This window comes from Miniopterus schreibersii (assembly GCF_964146895.1).
Source record: "Miniopterus schreibersii genome assembly, chromosome: 10".
Taxonomy (NCBI): Eukaryota; Metazoa; Chordata; class Mammalia; order Chiroptera; family Miniopteridae; genus Miniopterus; species Miniopterus schreibersii.
The window spans coordinates 48,042,343-48,062,344 of record NC_138110.1 but is presented as its reverse complement, the minus strand read 5'-3'; the positions used below and the strand labels follow the sequence as shown (position 1 = coordinate 48,062,344).

The 20,002-nt window shown below is 37.0% G+C and overlaps 1 protein-coding gene across 2 annotated transcripts in view; it reads right to left on the bottom strand.

Moving 5' to 3' along the window:
* Positions 1 to 20,002, bottom strand: part of CEP192 (centrosomal protein 192) — an 80,859-nt gene that overhangs the window by 33,593 nt on the left and 27,264 nt on the right. For both annotated transcript variants that reach the window (XM_081149013.1, XM_081149012.1), the window contains 13 exons: positions 18,452 to 18,578; positions 17,420 to 17,550; positions 11,753 to 12,584; positions 11,535 to 11,661; positions 7,958 to 8,129; positions 5,128 to 6,040; positions 4,051 to 4,199; positions 2,565 to 2,795; positions 1,773 to 1,898; positions 1,468 to 1,611; positions 1,276 to 1,339; positions 604 to 743; positions 409 to 501 (listed from right to left, as the gene is read on the bottom strand). In XM_081149013.1, coding sequence (XP_081005139.1) covers positions 409 to 501; positions 604 to 743; positions 1,276 to 1,339; positions 1,468 to 1,611; positions 1,773 to 1,898; positions 2,565 to 2,795; positions 4,051 to 4,199; positions 5,128 to 6,040; positions 7,958 to 8,129; positions 11,535 to 11,661; positions 11,753 to 12,584; positions 17,420 to 17,550; positions 18,452 to 18,578 — 3,249 coding nt within the window. The remainder of the gene's footprint in view (positions 1 to 408; positions 502 to 603; positions 744 to 1,275; positions 1,340 to 1,467; positions 1,612 to 1,772; positions 1,899 to 2,564; positions 2,796 to 4,050; positions 4,200 to 5,127; positions 6,041 to 7,957; positions 8,130 to 11,534; positions 11,662 to 11,752; positions 12,585 to 17,419; positions 17,551 to 18,451; positions 18,579 to 20,002) is intronic.

The window sequence follows — 20,002 nt, the reverse complement described above, 5'->3', positions numbered from 1 at the left end:
TTCCTTTCTCCTTCATCTTCCATAGCAAACTTTATCTCCTACCCTATTCCCTAATTCCTGGTCACTAACACCCTACCCTCTTACTCAACCACATGACTCAGAAATAATGTCTATGTATGTAGGTCACTCTCCTCCAATTCTACCTAGCCAAAGGAGAACACATACATTTTTCAGGAACCGATCAAGAACTTGGTTCTTATATATGAAATGTTACATGTTAAAGTTCCTTACCATCTATTTTATACTAGTGTAACACCCAGCTTTTAAAACATTTGCACAGACTCTTCCATTTGATCCCCATGGCACTCTGACAAGGGAGGCAGCACAGTACCTTCAGAATGTGAGAAAATACTCACAGTCTCACAGTCTGAGGAAATACTATGTCATAGCACTGATACAAATTCTTACCTTGATATCTAAGTAAACGTTAATATTCCCAGCATTTTTCAAAGGTAAGTGCTGCTTTGTTGAGGAAGCCACACTGGCAAATAAATGCATAGTCTAGATGATGGGGTAAAACAGGCATTTAAAAACAAAAATGTCACAATTATAATGAAATCAACCTGAACATAAAATAATGGCAGAGATAAGAGTTTAGAGTACCTGTAAGTCTTTTGGAGCATGTATCCTAGCTATTCCTGCTCTTGCTCGAAGACCAATACTTTTAATGACTGGTGTAGGGTTTGGGCTATCAACTTCTATATCAACTCTTGCCAAGAATTCTTCTGCTGAGTCCAGAATCTCTATAAAAGTTCACTCTTTCAGTCCAGACACCAGAGTTATTTAATTCTAAATGCCATGAGTGATCAAACATTATGCCCTCAGAGGTCACAAGAATTCGTAAGCAAAGTAATTTTTTTTAAAGAACAAAGAGAAATAGAAATAAATGGAAGTGAGAAAGGAGAAAAGGGAAAACATTCAATTGGTAGGCATGATAAAATATAAATTTGGGGGATATTTATTCCAGATCTGTGGGGTATGCCAATGGTATTTTAATAGGAATTGCACTGAATCTACAGATTGCTTTGGGTAGTGTGGACATTTTAATTAACAGAAAAGATCCCAAAAAGTGTTCAGAGGTACTTGCCTGAGTTACCCATAATTATAAGGATTTGACCCAAAATAGCATGATCTCTGCCCCATTTTTAAGACAACATAAAATATTTGACAAGTTACTCAAAGTATTCATATTTACTGACAAAGGAAATAAGCCTCAACCTTTTACTTTATTCAGGTACAGAGTAAAGCAATTCCAACAAAATGTAAACATGATACCTGAAGAAGTGATCTGTTTCTTTGGACTATGGAAAAGAACCCAAAGTATCAAAAATTCAGGGTCCTGTGAAATAAAATTTAAAAATTAAATAAATACTGGCATTAAGATTAAAATCTTAATGAAAGAAAAGTAGTTTAGAAACTTAACTTCCTTTTTTATTCTAAACCAGTTCTTCAATCCACCTAGCCTACCTGTCCATCGTAACTGGCAGGCATCATGTGATTAATCACAGAAGGAGCTGCCAGCTGAGCAATCACATCAGCATAAGGAGCGGTTCTCATAGAAATATGGACAGGTTCCTTGGAAAACGTGAAGCAGCGCCAGGCTACAGCATTCTGTTCAGAAGTAGAAGAATCAGTTTCAATAAGGCCAATAGTTGGTAAAATGTTCAACTTGTTAATAAAAACAAATTAACCAAGAATGATATTAGCATAGTGTCTAGAATTCAAAATCAATGTGCTCTGTAAATGGTTTCTCACTGTACGTTAGTACTTACAGCATTAATAATAAGTCTGATAGGCACGATGGCATGTGTCTTGTTTATCAATTTTAAAGGAAGAGCTTTCCAGCCTCCATAAGTCAAGTCACCAAAATCAAGAACATCCTTCTTTTCTGTTTCTACCTAATTAAGAAAAAAAAGGGAGTGATTTATAAAAAGCAATATATTAATAAAGATCACAGCTTATGTTCATATCACTGCCTTTTCAGCCACAAGAGTCAGCATTAAAGGTAAACTTAACCTAAGTTTCCCCAGGCTATTTTACAATTGTTATTTCTAAAAATATTAATGTTAAATTCTTTTTTTGAGTTTATGTACTCAAAATTCTACAGAATAAAGTAACATCTTAGTTGCTATTACTCTAAAAGGACTAATAGATCTTAAGACAAACTGACAATTTTAATTAATTCTATTATTACAGTACTGATTTCTCAATTTCCCTCAAACATATGTTGGCTTTTTGTTTTTTATTTGTTTTTTAATCCTCACCCAAGGTTATTTTTTCCATTGCTTTTCAGAGAGAGAGAGAGAGAAACATTGATGTGAAAGAGACATATCAATTGGTTGCCTCCCACATGTGCCCGACCGAAGGCTCTAACCACTGAGCCAAACCAGCCAGGGCTGTTAGTATTTTTTAATTTATTACAAACTTCTGACAATACTGAAAATGTTTAAAATGATATCAAAATACACAGGGTGACTTCTTTAATCAAGGGAGACTAATCTAACACAGGTCCCTCAAACCCTTCATTAAAATGCCAGGACAAAGACCCACTTACAAACAGTTACCTCGATCACAGGGGTCTCGGCAACAGCGGTGAGAATGACTCTGCTTGCCAAGGCTTCTGCTTGGACTACTGTCTCAGCATCTGCTGTAAATGGCCAAGAAGCAACACTGAATATACATCTGAAAATCCCAGGGTTGGACGGTATGAAAAGTACTTTTATCTCTTCTGTGGCATGAGGTCTTATGATGACTTTATTCTTGAAAACTAAACAAGGATATGCTAAAAGGTCCACCTTAAAAAAACAAACAGAGCCACATGGTTTGTTAAAAAATGGCTTCACAATAAAAATCAAGAAGTAGAAGCAACTACTTTAAAATCTTTTTTCCCAGTCACCTGAACTACCAAATCTAGACATTTATTATCTCTTCAAAAATATCCAAGTCTTATAACTCATTATCTATAAAGCACAATCAGTCAAACTCATACTTACGAAGATAGGCTGAATTTACAGCCTCTAGCACTTCACAGCCCTGTACATGGTCCCAGGACCTAGTTTCTAGTACAATGCAGGGTGGTTAGACTGATCTCTAATATTCCTTGTCAGGCCTCCAAGTCTATGACTATGATTCATTCCAAGCCCTGCCTCCTCACTGTAAGTGGGGGTCTTCTTTTCTACTCCCACTTCCAGAGACTACTTCCTGAGAAGGCCTCCAGTCTCACCTTCTTCTACCCTCTACCTTCAACCTTTTCCTTCAGCTACCAGCTTTTCCTCTAACCTCAGGATATGAAAAGCAGAGGGGGGGAAAACTAGGAAAAAAGAAAAGGAAGGGTAGAGACAGTCTAATTTTGCCAGGTAAATAAAGGCTATTCCTAGGACGTAATAGGGGAGAGGAGACCCATCCACCAATGCTGGTCTGCAAGAAGCAGTTGCAAAGCCAGAATGTTCCAGAACAGGAGCTGCTCTCCATATTTCCCACCCTCCCTACTCACTCACATTCAAATGCTCATTGCAATCATAAAAGGAGATTTAGACTCTAAAACTGTAGCAGCTGTTATTGATCATATGAGAGACCCTCCGTGTTAAAATTTTATTTCCAGGTATTTCAAAAGATCATGTAAGAACGCAATAAATTAGTCAAAAAGACTACTTATTAACTGAAGGTGTAGGCCCTAAGAGTAACTTGTTTTTTTGATAAATGACAGTAACTTATATTCAATCACATTTAACAAAACCAGAAACTCAAGAGCTTTCAGTGGTTTAAATAATAGCACTAAAAGGACATTTATATGATTTTATAAATAAATAACAATGAAGTATAATGATTAATAAATAACTGACAGAAAATGAGAAATATATTCAGATTTCACCTCTTACACTAGAAGTACTACAAGAGGGACCAAGGAAGATACCATTCTAATGATTTTGTGCAAGGTATAAGGGGAGGGACAATCTCCCAGTATAAAAGGAAGTACTAGACAAAAAAGAAATCCAGCATTGATTGTAACACAATTGTTAAGTTAAAAGATAAAGTTAATAAAAAACTTACCTTTTCACCATTAACACTAACACTGAGAAGCCCTACGCTGACCTGCAGCCAGCGAGTGGTTGGATTAAGTACACTAAGATGGGTTTGTGAAGCAATCCCAACACAGCAAGCATGAGGAAACTTCAATTCCTCAGGCACTCTTACATTCCCTGGGCAAAGAGAAAGCAAATCAAAATGCAAGTTATAGCAAATACCTGATTAAATGCACAATTAGCTAAATGGAAATTTTTATAGAATACTACTTGTTTATAACCAGAGCTATGGTATAAAGTGCTCCAGATCTTTAAGTGCCCTTGATATTCTATAAGCCTCAGCACAGGTTGGCAAACAATTTTCTCTTGCTGAATCCAGCCAAGGAATAAGAACAAGTAAGTATAAATGATCAAACTCATAATTTACAGCTAGTCAACTCTTAGATGTTATTACCTATTACTAATCTTTTCCTTTTTTCTCCCACAAATATAAACCACTACCTAATCTAATAAGAAACAACAGAGATTCTAACTTGGATTTTTAATACAAGTCTTTCCACCATCCTTATGCAGTTACTCTGGAATTTCCTTGAAGATAGCACTCCAGTTGCTGTGTGGACTGGGTCAGAACAAGCACAGCATCCAGCTCTGCTTAGCAGAGTGACTATCAAGTGAGAATCAGTGGTCAGCTCAGCTACCACCGACAAGAGTGGAAGGGTACTATCTCTCACTACCACAACAGTAACCCTCCAAGACTTAAAAACTGGAAGCAGACTCACTCCTTCACAGAGGCGACTCTAAACTGGACATTTCCTAGTTGAAAAAATAACAGAACACAAGTGCAGAACACAAGAGAAACAGGAAGACAAAGGTATTGGGAGTTTCGCCTACATAAGTTTTCATGTTTTTCTAAGGCCACTTCAGGGCCGCTTGCCCAAAAATATGTATAGTCTATGTTCCAAATTCAGAACAAAGGAAAAAAACTTATAAGAAATTCAGGCCCATCAGTATCACCTTGAAACAAAACTAGTTTTATTATCTCATTTGAGAAAACTAAATTTTAAATAGCAAGCAACAACAGGCAATAACAGAAAAAGCATCTCACCAAATCCTGACATTATTCCTGAATTCCATGGTTCAATTCCACAATTTGCACCAACAGACTGCACAGGAAAAGATTTTGCTGTAGTAAGAGGATCCTGATGTACAGTATTAGAATATGGGTTACAAAGGGAAGAGGTACCCATCAATCCAGAGCTGGTATTTTGTCCTAGACAGATGTCCACAGCCACAGAGTTCTGAATATGCTCTCCTGTGACGGCAGGATAAGAACAGCTTCCTGAGAACCCACAGACAGTGGTGCTGCCGGCATAGCACTGAGGCAAAGTAACATTTCCAGCTGCAGATAGTGTTCCCAAATACTGATGGGCAAAGGGAGCTGCGGTAAAAGAATGTGGAGTCAAGAGTGTAGGAACGGAGGTGGGCATGCTCTGTACGTGGGGAGCAGAGCCATAAACCAAAGAGCTGGGAATAGGGGCACGCTGGTTTCCAGAGGCCATCTGAGGAGGAGCCCGGCCACTCAATGCACTGCTGGTAGTCGATGTGTCTTCTGAAGTTGCTCTCTCACTTTCCTTCACAGATGCCTGAAGCGGCACGGGGAGGCGTGGCATTGCTGAGTGCCTGAGACCTGACTTGCTCAGATGAGCCAGGCTGATCTGGTCCAATTCACTGGAGTTTGTAATCAAACCGGCAGCAGTGGTTTCCGACAGACCTTCACTTTTGGAGGAAAGATCTTGACTAAATCTAGAGTTAGGTTTTATATCTTCAGGTTTGCTACTCAGAGAAGTAGTTTCAGTCGCTTTTTCTGTATCTGACTTTTTCTGGATAACATATGATAATGTTTCTTTTCCTCTACTTTGAGATGAACCTTTTTCTCTCAGCTCTTCCACGGCCTGTTCCTCTGGTGGAATTGGACTGGCTCGAATAATTGTGGTGCTCAACTCACTGGTGATATCACTCTGAGTGTGACCAAAAAAATGTTTAGAAATAATCCAGAGATTATTACAAATTCAAATAACATAATAAAGAGATCTACACAATGCTAACTCTGAAAAAAAAGTTGGCTTACACACAAAAATGTAGTTTTGCAGCTGTGAAATACAGGATTAAAAGTTAGAAAAAAGTCTGTATTTACTGTTTTATAGAAATAATTATGAGGAGACTAAAGAGGAAGTATACACGAATTATATTTCTGAAAAAAATTTACACATAAAGGAAAAGAAACAACTAATTTTGTACAAATTTAAGGAATTTTCCCCTCTAAACTGTACAATAAAAATCTAAGTAAATAACAAAGGAATGGGGGGGCAGCAAGCTTTCAAATGATGTCAACATGAGGTTAGGAATCAATACAAAGCCAGTTCACAGGCTCTCCCACTCACATTATTTGTCTATATTGCTGTCATATTTGAAAATGCTAATGTTTATGAGCCCCAAAGACTTTTCAAATATCTAAACTCATGTGATTCTGTTTTCTTAGGTATAAAACTCTAGTCAATGTTCACATACTCATTTCTTTATAATGCATCACCTTAGCAGTGATATTCGCACTATTAAACACACAAAACTTAGGATGCACTTAACCTCACTGATTATTTCTGGTACTTGGTTTGAACATTTCTTCTGAATCAACGCTTTAGAAACAAAGACACTGAGAAATTATTTGCCAGTCATCCATCTACCCATTAATCAATCAACCAACCAGTAAAAATAAATAACAAGAGCCAGTATGTATTCAGTGGTAAGTTCTTTATGCTAACCAAGCCCTGTCCTCACAACACTGTCCCTCCTTACAGATGAAGAAACAGGATTTGGGAGATTGGACCTGTCTGAAAGTAGCAGAGGAAAGGCCACCTGATTCCACAATTCAGCTCTTATCCACTATGCTAAGAACATAGAGACCCAACATCTAAAAGCATCATCTAAAAGACAGCTTTCAATGAAATGGGTATACTAGTCTGCCCAGCACGATGTCATATGTTTAGTGGATATATTAATCAATAGCTTGGTGGAAGAGCCAGTATTGCATACTCACAACAGTCATATTCAGCTCATTAAAAAATTGAGTGCTGTCACATTCACAAAACACACACAAACACACAGATAACACTCTGCCACCTAAGTCTCTAGGATATATCTGCTTTTCTTCCACCTTCACTGTCACTACCTTAGTCCAAGCCTGCACTGTGTGTCACCTGACTACAGCAGCCTTGTGTCAGTCTTCCTGGTTCTCATCTTGCCCCTCTCAATGCCTCCGCCATACTGCTACTGCAAAGAGCTTTGAAAACATCAACACAGGTCATGTCAGTGTTTTGCTTAAGAACCTTCAAACTCACAAATTTTACACCTAAGATTCTCCTTGGTCTGGCCTCTCCTCTTTGCTCCAAGTATAGGATTCACTCCAAACTTCTTGGAGTCCCTCAAATGTAGTCTGTATTTACAATTCCATGCCTTCTCCCATTTGTGTGCCTGCTTCTTCTCTGCCTAAATCCAAGTAGTCCCAAAAAATATGGCTTCAATATATTACTCTCTCTCCCACTGACAACCTAGTCATATTTTTCGTTACCTCCTTCTTAATACCCATAGCACAGGTCTATCACAGTGTATTTCATTACAGAGTGCATCTTACATGTGTCCTCCACCAGACTGGAGCTTTTTGAGGGCAGATACTAAAATATTCGTACCTCTAGTGCCTCCTCAACATGAGTAGCCGTTTGATTCTTCTCTTTCTCTCTCTCCCTCCCTCAGCCCCTTCCCCCAACTTTAAAGGTAAAACGGCAACAAAAAGTATACAGGCCATAACTTCAGTCTGAGCTCTATCAGTAACACTTTAGAGCCAGAAGTCTTACTAAAGAAATAATAAAAGTGCTGCCCACCTTGCGGTCCTCAAGGCCATGATCTGAGGTCGTGGTGGGACAGGTGCTCTCTTGTTCAGACACATAAGTCAGCCTGCTCACACTAGCCTGTGGACACATCAACTGAGACAACTCACTCTCAGAGGGGGGCTTCTGATGATGAGCTGCTGAGCCAAAAGATTCTAAAGCACACCTGAAAGAGAGAACACCTCATGACTAGAGTTGTGCATTCTGTTACTTAACATTACCTGCACTAGCAAAAGCCAATCCTGCTTTGCCTACAATCTTATTAATCTACAGTCTCTGCTCCTTGCAATATATGGGGGTGGGCAAAAGTAGGTTTACAGTTGTGAGTATGCAAGACAGTTTATTTTTGTATTATTGTTTATTAATTACTGCATTTGCATTTATTTATATTACAATTGTAAATCTAATGTTGCCCACCCCTGTATAATAACTCAACTACAGATTCATTTCTAAAATTATAAATTGTATTTCTATTGAATGAAGTATCTGGAAAGCTACTGTAAAAGAAAAATTTGGCATTTTCATTAATAAATTCCATATAAAGTCACATAACAATGTTAGCTATTCATATGATAAAAATTCATTGAATACCTGATATAGAGCAATGAGCAAAAATTAAAATTTTTCTGCCCTCAAAGAGCAAAGATTAAAAAAAGAATCATGTAGATAAGTGCAAAGAAATGGAAACAGTCATACATTTCTGATAGGACTATAAAGTGATACAACGTTTGGCTGAGCAATTCAGCAATGCATAGCAAAACACCCTTGACTCAGCTATTCTGTACCTACAAATTTATCCTAAGAAAAAAATTAACACTAAATACAAAAGAGTTTGCTAAAAGAGAAACTAGGCAGTAGAAATTATGGCAAACACACAATAAAACACTTAAGTCATGCTGCTGAATACTATCCTTTGACTCAGAAACATGTCCATAATATATTAAGTAAAAGCAAAACAAAAGATTAGAAAGCAATAAATAGTAACATCCCACATCTATTTAATACAGACACCATATCTTATTAGTCAATACCCATTGTGAGGCCAGCCCAGTCCTAGTCAAAGAGAGGGGAAACAGGCTGTAACTCATGAAGAAAAGTGGCAAAGTCACACTAAGTAAGAAATATTGTCCCAGCAGCCATCTTTGGAAACAGCTGCTGCACCTACTGAACACTCTGCCACTCAGTTTCAATTCCGCCCTTAATTTGACTGAAATGCACCCCATCGTCTTTTTGACAAAGTTCAGACTACTCAACTGGGAAGTGGACACAGAGAGAAAATCCTATTTTGAATTTTAGATTTATAAAAAGCTCCAAATCAAGACAGTATTGACAAAACGCTACTTAGTGAATTTCTAACCAATGGAGACAAAATATTAACCAAACTGTTTAGACCTATTTTAGCCACTGCATGACAAAGGTTTTTTTTTTTGTTTCCAAAGTTTTGATCTTATTGCATCTATTTCCCCATATGCACCTTATAGACAGGATGAGATGGGTTCTTATATGCACAGGCACATACACACATGCACACATATTCACAGATACCATGTTAACAGCATGAAACAAGTTCTGGGTTACTGGTGATATGTTATATTATTAATCTGGCTCCTTTGGTTGAAAGGAAGAAATGCATTTAGGTTATATTACCTCAAATAATGAGAAGTGAACTGTAAGGACACACAGAAATAAAAGGAAATTTCAGTCAAGACATCAGACCTCAAAAGGAATCTGAAATTTGTCAAGGTGCTGGCCACACAGAGACTCAATGGCAGTTCTGGAATTAGAAGCTCTAAATCAGCTTTACGAGCCTGTTGGAAGCCAGCTAGAAGACCAGCTAGCAGGAATGCTATTGAACAGCAAAATTTTTCAGATAAAGTATACTCACTAAAAAAATGTTGCCAGTGAACAGATGAAAATTCTGACCAACATTTCATCATGAATATAAAAAAACATAATGGAATATGGGCTAGCACAAACCAGAAAAAAAGTAGAATGAAAATATCAAATCCATTTTACCACAATAAAAAGTACGAGAATTTCAATAAAATAAATGAATATAAAATTAAAGTCTACATTGGCAACAATGAAAGGCATAGCTGATGGTACAGAAAATCAGTGATGCAGAGGATAAATACTTGAACAGCTACCCCACAGTACAGAGTGAATGTATCAAGAAATTAAAAAAAAGAAAATGGTCATGGATGACCAGAGGAGAGAATTATCAACTAATGAGCAACCAGTGTACTCAAAAGGAGGAGGGAATAAATGGAAATAATCAAAGATAACAGAAAGCAAAACTTGCCTCAGGTGAAGAAAGAACTGTATATGCAGAGGTTATCATAATCCAAGAAAACCAACTAAAAGAGACTGACGCATTTCCTTAAAGGTGATAAGAGAAATAAGGGGAGGTGGGCAATAAAAGGAACATAAAAATGGAGTCGGAAATTAGGCTTAAGACAAAAATACATATTGTGCATCAGGAGAATGGATAAGCAGAATGAGGCACATTCACGCAATGAAGTGCTACACAGCAATAAACACGAGCTACTGACACATGCAACAAGAGAACAGTCTAAGAAACATGAAGTGGAAGATGAACACACACAAAAATGTACTAGTTAGGCACCACATAACAATATTTCGGTCAACCACAGACTGCATATGTGATGGTGGTCCTGTACGATTATAATGGAGCTGAAAAATTCCTATCACCTAGTGACAGCATGGCTAGCATAGTATCATAGCTCAGTGCATTACTTGTGTTCGCGGTGATGATGGTCTAAACGAATCTACTGTGTTGCCAATAGTGTTAAGTATGGCACATACAATTATGTACAGTGCCTAACACTTGATGATTATGCTACTGGTTTATGTATTTACCATACTATACTTTCCATTGTTATTTTAAAGTGTAGTTTTTCTACTTATTAAAAAAAAATTGCTGTTTAACAGTGCGCCACACTACGCAGATAGCCTCATACATCTCGTGTTTACCACATCTCGATTGCCTCATTTCTCTTGTGCTTAATTTAATCTTGTGTTGCTTTGTAAAGTAACATGCTGGATAGGCTTGTAGCCTGGGAGCAATAGGCTATACCATCTAGCCTTGGTGTGTAGTAGGCTATACCTTCTAGGTTTGTCTAAGTGCTCTCTATGCTGTATGCACAACAAAATCACTTGATACATTTCTCAGAACATAACACCATTGTTAAGAGGCTCATGACTGTATATGATTCCATTCATATAAAATGCAAGAACAGACAAAACTAAACTATGGAGAAACAAATCAGAAAGTGGGTGCCAGGGCGGGGGTGGAGGAAGGAGGAGAATTGACTGGAAAAAGGCAAGAATTTGTTAACGGAGTGATGTATACATTACAGGGGCGGTGTTTAGATATTCATACATGTCAAAACTCATTGAATGAAACTTCTAAGATCTGTGCATTTTACTGTATGCTAATTATACATCAATAAAAATATTTGAGATGAACCTATAATTAATTTTCTTCTGTATATTTTTTTCTTATACTGAGCATGTACTTTTATTATTTAAAAAACAAGCAAGCACCTACTCTGATAAACTTGTTCCAGTAACTTCACTAGGAGAAGAATGACTCAGTGGAGGAGTAGAAGGTCTGAAGCTATCCTGGTCATCTTCTGAACTATGTTCACCATGCTCAGGAGAAGGATTTTTCACATCTATCAGAAAGGAGTAGTTTCTAATGAGAACAGGGGGGAAAAAACCACTCTGCATAATTTTGTGAATGTGATCAATTACTCTGATACTTACCAACATTTTTAGGTGAGATTAAGAAATGTTTTCCAAAAGTCACATGCTTTTCACTGCTACTTGTTTCACTAACATGTTCATTTCGCCTCTGATTTTCTCTATTATTTTGCATTTCTTTACACTCTTCTGACAGCCAAAGGGATGCTATTCTGGGGCTCTTTACTAATGAATAACTATTAGATGTTGGAATGGATACTGAGGTAGCTTTTTCACTGTTACCAATATCTGGTAATTTGTTGTCAATGAAATATGTCTTCACATCAACTATTGCACTCTCACTCTCTCTTGTATTTGTAAAAACTGAATTTGAAGAGTTTGTTGTTCTAAATGATTCCTGGTTTTCGCCTGCTCTGTTTTCACCATAAAAAATAGCTGCTGTATTTTCTTCTGGTTCCCTTACACTTACACTAGTAGCACCTAAGTCCACTGTATGGATGTCTTGTGTAGTCTGTTCTTTTGGCAAAGATAAATCCCAAATATCAGACACACCAGCTCTTGAAAAGTTTTCTAGTCCACCTTCGCATCTACTAACTTCTGTTTTTTTAAGGTATTTCTCCATATCAAATGCACTGGATCCATTACTTTTTTCTAGGTCATTAGATAAGAAATGAGACACAATGGAAGAGTCCTTTTGTTTATCATCTTCCTGAAAAGTCTTCTCTCTGGCTTTATTTGAAAGGGCCTTGATCATGGCAGCAAGTTGGGAAGGATCAGTACTCACTGATGCATTTGCAATAGCTGAAGCAATGGTGCTTATCCTAAGTACAGAAACATCACCATCAGGCAGCTTGCCTTTACATCTTTGGGGTTTGCTATTTATGAAGAAAGTATCCTAGAAATGAGAAAATTTACATCAGATAAATTTACCTCAGGTTCATAGACAGGTACAAATTAATCTTTATTTATAAATGCTACACAAGATTTAACAGCAGCAAGAAATTAATGGTATAAATAGTTAAATATCCTAAAAAATAAGTCAGCTATTATCAACTTAAATTATTGAGTACTGAGTTACTTATGTATTCAGATTATCAATTGTTAAAAAATCTTCAGGAGTAAGAGATGCTAAAACTGAATCAGAGAATAATTTAAAACCAAAAAATTAAGAAAAGATTGAGAAGCCATTGTGACTACCAAGTATAGTTCTTGGTAATTTCATTTAATTCTTAGAATTATTTATAGGCAAGTCCGAGAAAGACAAGTACCATGCAATTTCACTCATATGTGGAATCTAATGAACAAATGAACTAATAAGCAAAATAGAGACAAACTCATAGAGAGCAGGCTGACAGCTGGGGCGGGGGGGGCTAGGTGGGAGGAATAGAGGGATTGAGCAAAAAATAAAAAAATAAAACTCATGGACACTGACAACAGTATGGTGACTGCGAGGAGGGGGGCGGGAAGGAGGCGGCTCTGGGGGGATAAATGGTGATGGACAGAGACTTGACTTGGGGTGGTGAACATACAATACAGTGTACAGATGATGCATTATAGAATTGTTCACCTGAAACCTGTATAATTTTGTTAACGAGTATCACCTCAATAAATTCAATTTTAATAAAAAGGTTTATAGGCAAGACATAAATAGCAATCACAGGCAAAAAACTAAAATGGAACCAAAGAAAAGAAAAAAACGTATTTAATATACAAAACTTCATGTTAAGAATTCTGCCTCCAGTAATAGCAAACTAAGTAGTACAAACCAATTCTTGCTGAGAATTGGAACTAGAGAGCAGATCCAAAGACACCCCTTAAAAGGCATTGGAGAGCTTTAAAAAAGGAATAAAAAACTAAGAAGCCAAAATTCAAAAGAAAGAATCCCAAAGAGGTGAGCCTATCAATGAGATGGTTTCCCTCGGGATCTACTGCTTCATGAGGCAGCTGATTCAACTTCAACAGCAGTTAAGCAAAGCTGTTCTTATGGGAGTAACGGCATAAAACCTCAGTTCAGAATCTGCCGATCATGGCAGGCAGTGGTCCTGGTAAACATCATTCTTTAGGAAGAGACCACAAAGGGCTACACCCTAGGAGTAAAGGTAAACCAAAATTAGACTGGCCCTTCTAAGGACTGAGGCTCAGCTCTAATCAGCAAAATCTCAGAAACTGAATTAAAGTGATCTGAGATTGCTCTAGCTCTTTGCTCCTTTTCAGAAGCAAACATAAATCCTGTCTGGAAGATATCATCTCCCATGGCCTCCAATTATTTCAACAACTTTTCCTGTAAAAGTCCACCACTCAATGACACATGATGTTTCAAGACAATGTGGCATGTCTAGCCGAGATGGCTCAGTAAATAAGGGCTGACCCATGAACCAAGAGGTCACCAGTTCAATTCCCGGTCAGGGCTCATGCCCAGGGTTGCGGGCTCGATCCCTAGTAGGGGGCATGCAAGAGGCAGCCAATCTATGTTTCTTTTTCATCGATATTTCCCTCACTCTTCCCCTCTCTCTCTAAAATCAATAAAAACATATTATTTTTAAAAAAAAAGCTAATGTGGCCCAAGTTCAAGAGAAAAAGACCTGTGGGGGATCCAGAAAACAGTCATCAGAATACAAAAGCCATCTAAATCTAAAATTTAATAACTAAAACATAAAATCTAACATAAACTCTAAAACATAATTAAGGAAGTAAAAGTAACATTGAGACCCTAGCAGAGGACTAGAAATTATAAAGAAATTATTAAATGTAAATTCTGTAATTGAAAAATACAATAACAAATTAAGAACCCAATGGAGCCCCGCCGGGTGTGGCTCAGCGGTTGAGCGTTGACCTAGGATCCAGGAGATCGGGGTTCGATTCCTGGTCAGGGCACATGCCCGGGTTGCGGGCTTGATCAATGACTCTCTCATCATTGATGTTTCTCTCTCTCTCCCTCTCCTTTCCTCTCTCTGAAATCAATAAAGACATATTTTAAAAAATAAATAAATAAATAATAATATATTCAAATTGCTAAACGCTGTTTCTATGCCCTGGCCAGGTGGCTCAGTTGGTTGGAGCGTTGGCCTGAAAGCCAAAAGGTTGCAGGTTTGATTCCTGGTCAGAGCACATACCTAGGTTGCAGGTTTAACCCCCAGTCAGGGCTCATATGGGAGGCAACCAATCTGTTTCTCTCATATCGATGTTATTCTCTCTCCCCCTTCCTCTCTCTAAAAAAATCAATAAAGCCCAGCCGGGCGCGGCTCAGTGGTTGAGTGTTGACCTAGGATCCAGGAGATCGGGGTTTGATTTCCGGTCAGGGCACATGCCCCGGGCGCAGTCTCAATCCCCAGTCAGGGGCGTGAAGGAGGCAGCCGATCAATGACTCTCTCATCATTGATGTTTCTATCTCTCTCTCTCTCCTCCTTTCCTCTCTCTGAAATCAATATATATTTTAAAAAAAAAAGAATGAAGGTAAAAGAAAGATATTTTTAGAGCAACAAAAACAGAATTCATTATTAGCAGACCCTTACTAAAAGAAATTATATGGATATTCTTCAAACAAAAGAAAATCTCAGATGGAAAGTCAGAGATTGCATAGTGGTTGTATGTAATAATAGTAATCACCACCACCATCATCAAAATGTGTTATGGAGTTTAAATAGAGAATTAAAATATAAAACAATAGTAGCTTATAAGACAAATACAGTAAAAAGGAATGTTTTTTGATCCTTGTAATGTCAAGAAAGAAGTAAAAAAGAAAAAACAACCCCACCCAAATTTTTATTGAATATTAACACGTAAAGGAGACAAATTATAATTTCCTGGGTAATCAATAAAATAATTAAAAATTAGAGGAAGAAAATTGGAATAATAAAGCAAAACTCCCTCCCCAAAACAAAGTCTAGATGAAACAAGGAGAAAGGGAATAAAGAGAACAGATTCGAACCCCCGTACACTGGTAATTCCATTAAGTATAAGCGAAGGAAAGATTACGGGACTGGTTGAAAAATAAATCTAACTCTGTGTTCTTTATAAGAGAAACATTTAAGATATAAGGATATAGCCCTCACTGTTGTGGCTCAGTGGTTAGAGCGCTGGCCCTGGGACACAAGGGTCATGGGTTCAGTTCTGGTCAAAGGCATGTACCTGTGTTGCAGGCTCCGCCCTGGTCGGGGCATGTGTGGGAGGCACCCAATCTGTGTGTCTCTCTCACACAGACATTTCTCTCTCTCTCGCTCTCCCCTCTCCCCCCTTCCACTCTATCTAAAATCAATGGGAAAATATCCCGGGTGAGGATTAACAACAAAAAAACAAAACTAGCTAACAAATGTTAGATGGTAATTTCCTTAATTGATAAAAACCTACAGCATACAGGACATTTAAAGATAAAATACTGAAAAACTTTCCCAATAAGTCAAGGAAACCTGACATATTCACTTCCATTTAATATTGTTCCAAGGAGCAGTCAAGTAAAGCCAGACAAGGAAATGAAGGTATACAAATTAGAAAGGTATAAAACTGCTCTTCTCAGATGACATAACTGTATGTATAGAAGAAAGAACCCAAAGAATCTACTGATATTTATTACAGCTAATAGCAAATTTAGCACAGTTGCTGAATATAAGGTGAATATGTTTTAAAAATGCATTTCTGTTCAGCCACAACAAATGGAAATGAAGTTAAGGAAGATAATATTAAAATAATGTTTCAACAACTTTGGAAGAAATCTAACAAAAGATGTACAAAAATCTGTACACAGAGAGATCCTAAAATACAGAAAGAAATAAAAACCTAAATAGAGGGACGTATAATTTTCATAGATTAGAAGGTTCAATATTATAAATATATCAAGTTTTCTGTTCTATAGATTAAATGCAATCCAAATTAAAAGCCCAAAAGAGTTGTTGGTTAATTGGTTTGTGAAAGGTGACAATTTGATTTTTAAAAGTATACAAAAATTCAAAGGGCCAAAAAAAGCCAAGATACTTTCAAAGAAATATAAGAGGGAGGACTTAGTCTATTAAATATCAAGACTTATTATAAAGCTGCAATATTTAACAATGTCACATTGACATAGACAGACATTAGATCCCAAATGTCCATCAACAGCAGAATGGATATAGTAACTAAAAAATATTCATATAACAGAATACAACACAGTAATGAAAATAAGCTTCTATTACAACATAGTTGTATCTAGCAAACATAAGTGGGAAAAAAACAAAACAAAGAAAAAGAATAGATGCTACATAATTTCTTGTATATAAATTTCTAAACCAGGCGAAATTAATACAGTGCTGAGGTCAGACAGGAAGTAGTGTTCAGGAGTGGCAAAAAAAAAAAAAAAAAAGTCATTTCCAAGCTGTTGGCAATGCTTTTTCTTTACCTGGGATGTGCGCGGGTATAAAGCTGTGATAACTCACTGAATGCAAGTTTGTTTTTTTGTTTTATTTTGTGTTTTTTTAAAATATGCTTTTTATTGATTTCAGAGAGAGAAAGGGAGAGGGAGAGACAGAAACATCAATGATGAGAATCACTGATCAGCTGCCTCCTGCACACCCCCTCCTGGGTATCAAGCCCACAACCTGGGGACGTAGCCTGACCAGGAATCAAACTAGTGACCTTTTGAGGCACTGGACGATGTTCAACCAACTGAGCCACACTGACCAGGGCCACATGAAACCTTATCTTAATCTTAGACAAGAACTGACACGGTTTTAGCTTTCCTTCATGAAAGGTTTATGATACCTCTGTTTTGCATTTATTGGCAGTTAATGTCACATCATTTTCATCCACTTGTGAAATACTTTCCAGTTCTTCAGCCTGCAGTGTAACTGATCCTTCACTTAGTTGTGCCTTGGAGTGTTCATTTAAATCTCCTGTAGAAAATATACAATATTCAACTTATATCTATACACTATCTCACAATAACAATCTGTGAGATAAGGATCACTCAACATAATTGCCAAGGAAGAAATCTTTTTACTCAAATATCAGTCATCCTCAAAAAAACTAAATAAATGTACAGTCACTAAGACAAAGGACCATACCATGTTAATTTGGCTAAACTCTGCAAAGTCCAAACTTTGGACAAAACTAGATTTCAATTTTTCCCCTGCAAATACTGACAAACTCATTTAAATATTTTTCAGCTTTAAACATTTCACAAATACACAATAAGTTGAATTAAAAAATGATTACTTCTTTACAATAGTGGAAACTCAACTAATTTATGTATGTATAGCCTTTTTATTCCAACTCCCCTATTGGAATACAGGCTCTCTAAGGACTGGAGCATATCTTTACAATTTTATATCATATGTAGCACCAGGCATTATACTAGCAAAAAGTAGCTGTTTGCTCATTGTATGCCAATCAAAAAAGTTTGATTTTAAATATTTACCATAGATATTTATCATAGACTATCAGTCTAAATCTCAAAATACCTGTTTATTTAAAAGTCTACCTAAATAGTAAGTATAACAGTTATAATTCATTAACTCAGTGGTATAATAGACCAGAGTTAACTAGTCCATTTTAACAAATTATATTTCATTTACTTTGATTTTTACAAAAGCATTTAGGTATATTTTGGATGACTTGTTTCCAATTTAGATTTAAAAGGCAATGGGAGATTATATAAGAATCAAGTCAGTAACCAATACTGAGAAAATTCTGAGTGGTTTATACATTTTCTCTCATTAAGAACATAATCACACAACCACTTAATTTACGGGTTAAAAAAAGGATTACTAAAAATTCCTTCATTTAATCTATTACCTGAATATAGATCATGGTTAAGATGAGCCATTTCTTTTTCCAAATTACTTCTTGATAAATCAGATTTTCGTATTAAAGCAACAGGTTCTCTCTTCTCTGGTGATCTAATAAAATAACCAAATGATGGCTACAAAATAAACATGTGAATTATTTCCTTAATTTTCAACTGCTTTAAGAAATTCTAGCTAAATGACTTCAACAAAATGATTTTTTCTTTCCATTTAAACTTAAATGACTAGAGATGAACTTTAAAAGTCCAAACAGAACCTTCTTACTGCTAGCTATCTTTAATCATCAGAACTAATATTATCAAGTAACTTGCCTTTACTAAGAAATCCAAATTAAAACAACCCAGAAATGACACTTTATTCCTTCAGTAATAATTATTGAATATCTACTATGTGTCAGATACTCAATTTTTGGTTGATCTTCACTTCGGAATTTCTTCCCTTGATACAGCAACTTGAATGCGAGTAACATTTCACAACCAATACCAAAATAGAAATTCCAAATGATAGATCCATTTTTCCATGATCCAGTGCTTTGTTCAACTCTTTAGGAAGGAATTCAGTTACTCTTTAACTTCACTCATAACATCAAAAATTCCAATCGATCCTGGCAGAAAAATCAGACTCTCTGAGGTATTGATTTCCATTTTTTTAATTCACTGCACAGACAGGACCCACAGTTCAGTTTCAAATTTAAGTTCTGTAAATCAACTGAGTTCTAACACAAGAGCTATTATTTTAAATTATGCTCTTAGTGAAACCCAGTTTTAATAAACACTCTGTCCGCCCCGGCCGGTGTGGCTCAGTTGGTTGGAGTGTTGAACCCGTACACCAAAAGGTCTTGGGTTTGATTCCCGGTTAGAGCACATACCTAGGTTGTGGGTTCGATCCCCAGTTGGGTGAGTACAGGAGGCAACTGATCGATGTTTCTCTCTAACATTGATGTTTCTTTCTCTCTCTCCACCTCTCTTCAAAATCAATTAAAAAATATACCCTTGGGTGAGGATTAAAAATAAATAATAACAATAAAAAAATAAACATTCTGTCCAATAACTCTTAACTCCCTGTATGGAATTTATCAACAGGTTCTTTGACTGTAACTCTAAAAGAAATCTTGAGTCCCTGAATATTTCTGTTTCTGCAGTATCATCCCAGCACCCAGCCTTCATCACATCTCTTCCCACGTACCAGGCCTCTCTGCCTGCTTCTACTCCTCCTCTGTGGTTCACCAACCTTTTCCACCCAGGCTCCTGACACATATGCTGGCATCCTGTCACGCTTAGAAATGGGCCCTGGCACCACAACAAAGTTGCTCCCTGCCTCCAAGAACTTCTTCCCAGTTAATTTGAGATGAACCAAATCCTACAAGGACACTTTGTGATCTGTCCCTTGTCTACTTCTACCATTTAACCTATCAGACCCTCCTTTACTCCCCCACCCCACAGTTCAGTTTCAAACTTAAGCTCTGTAAATCCACATTAGCTCTGTTACCTGTTCTCTGTTCCTCCAATATGCCACTCCAGCTCCTACCTCCTACCTTCAT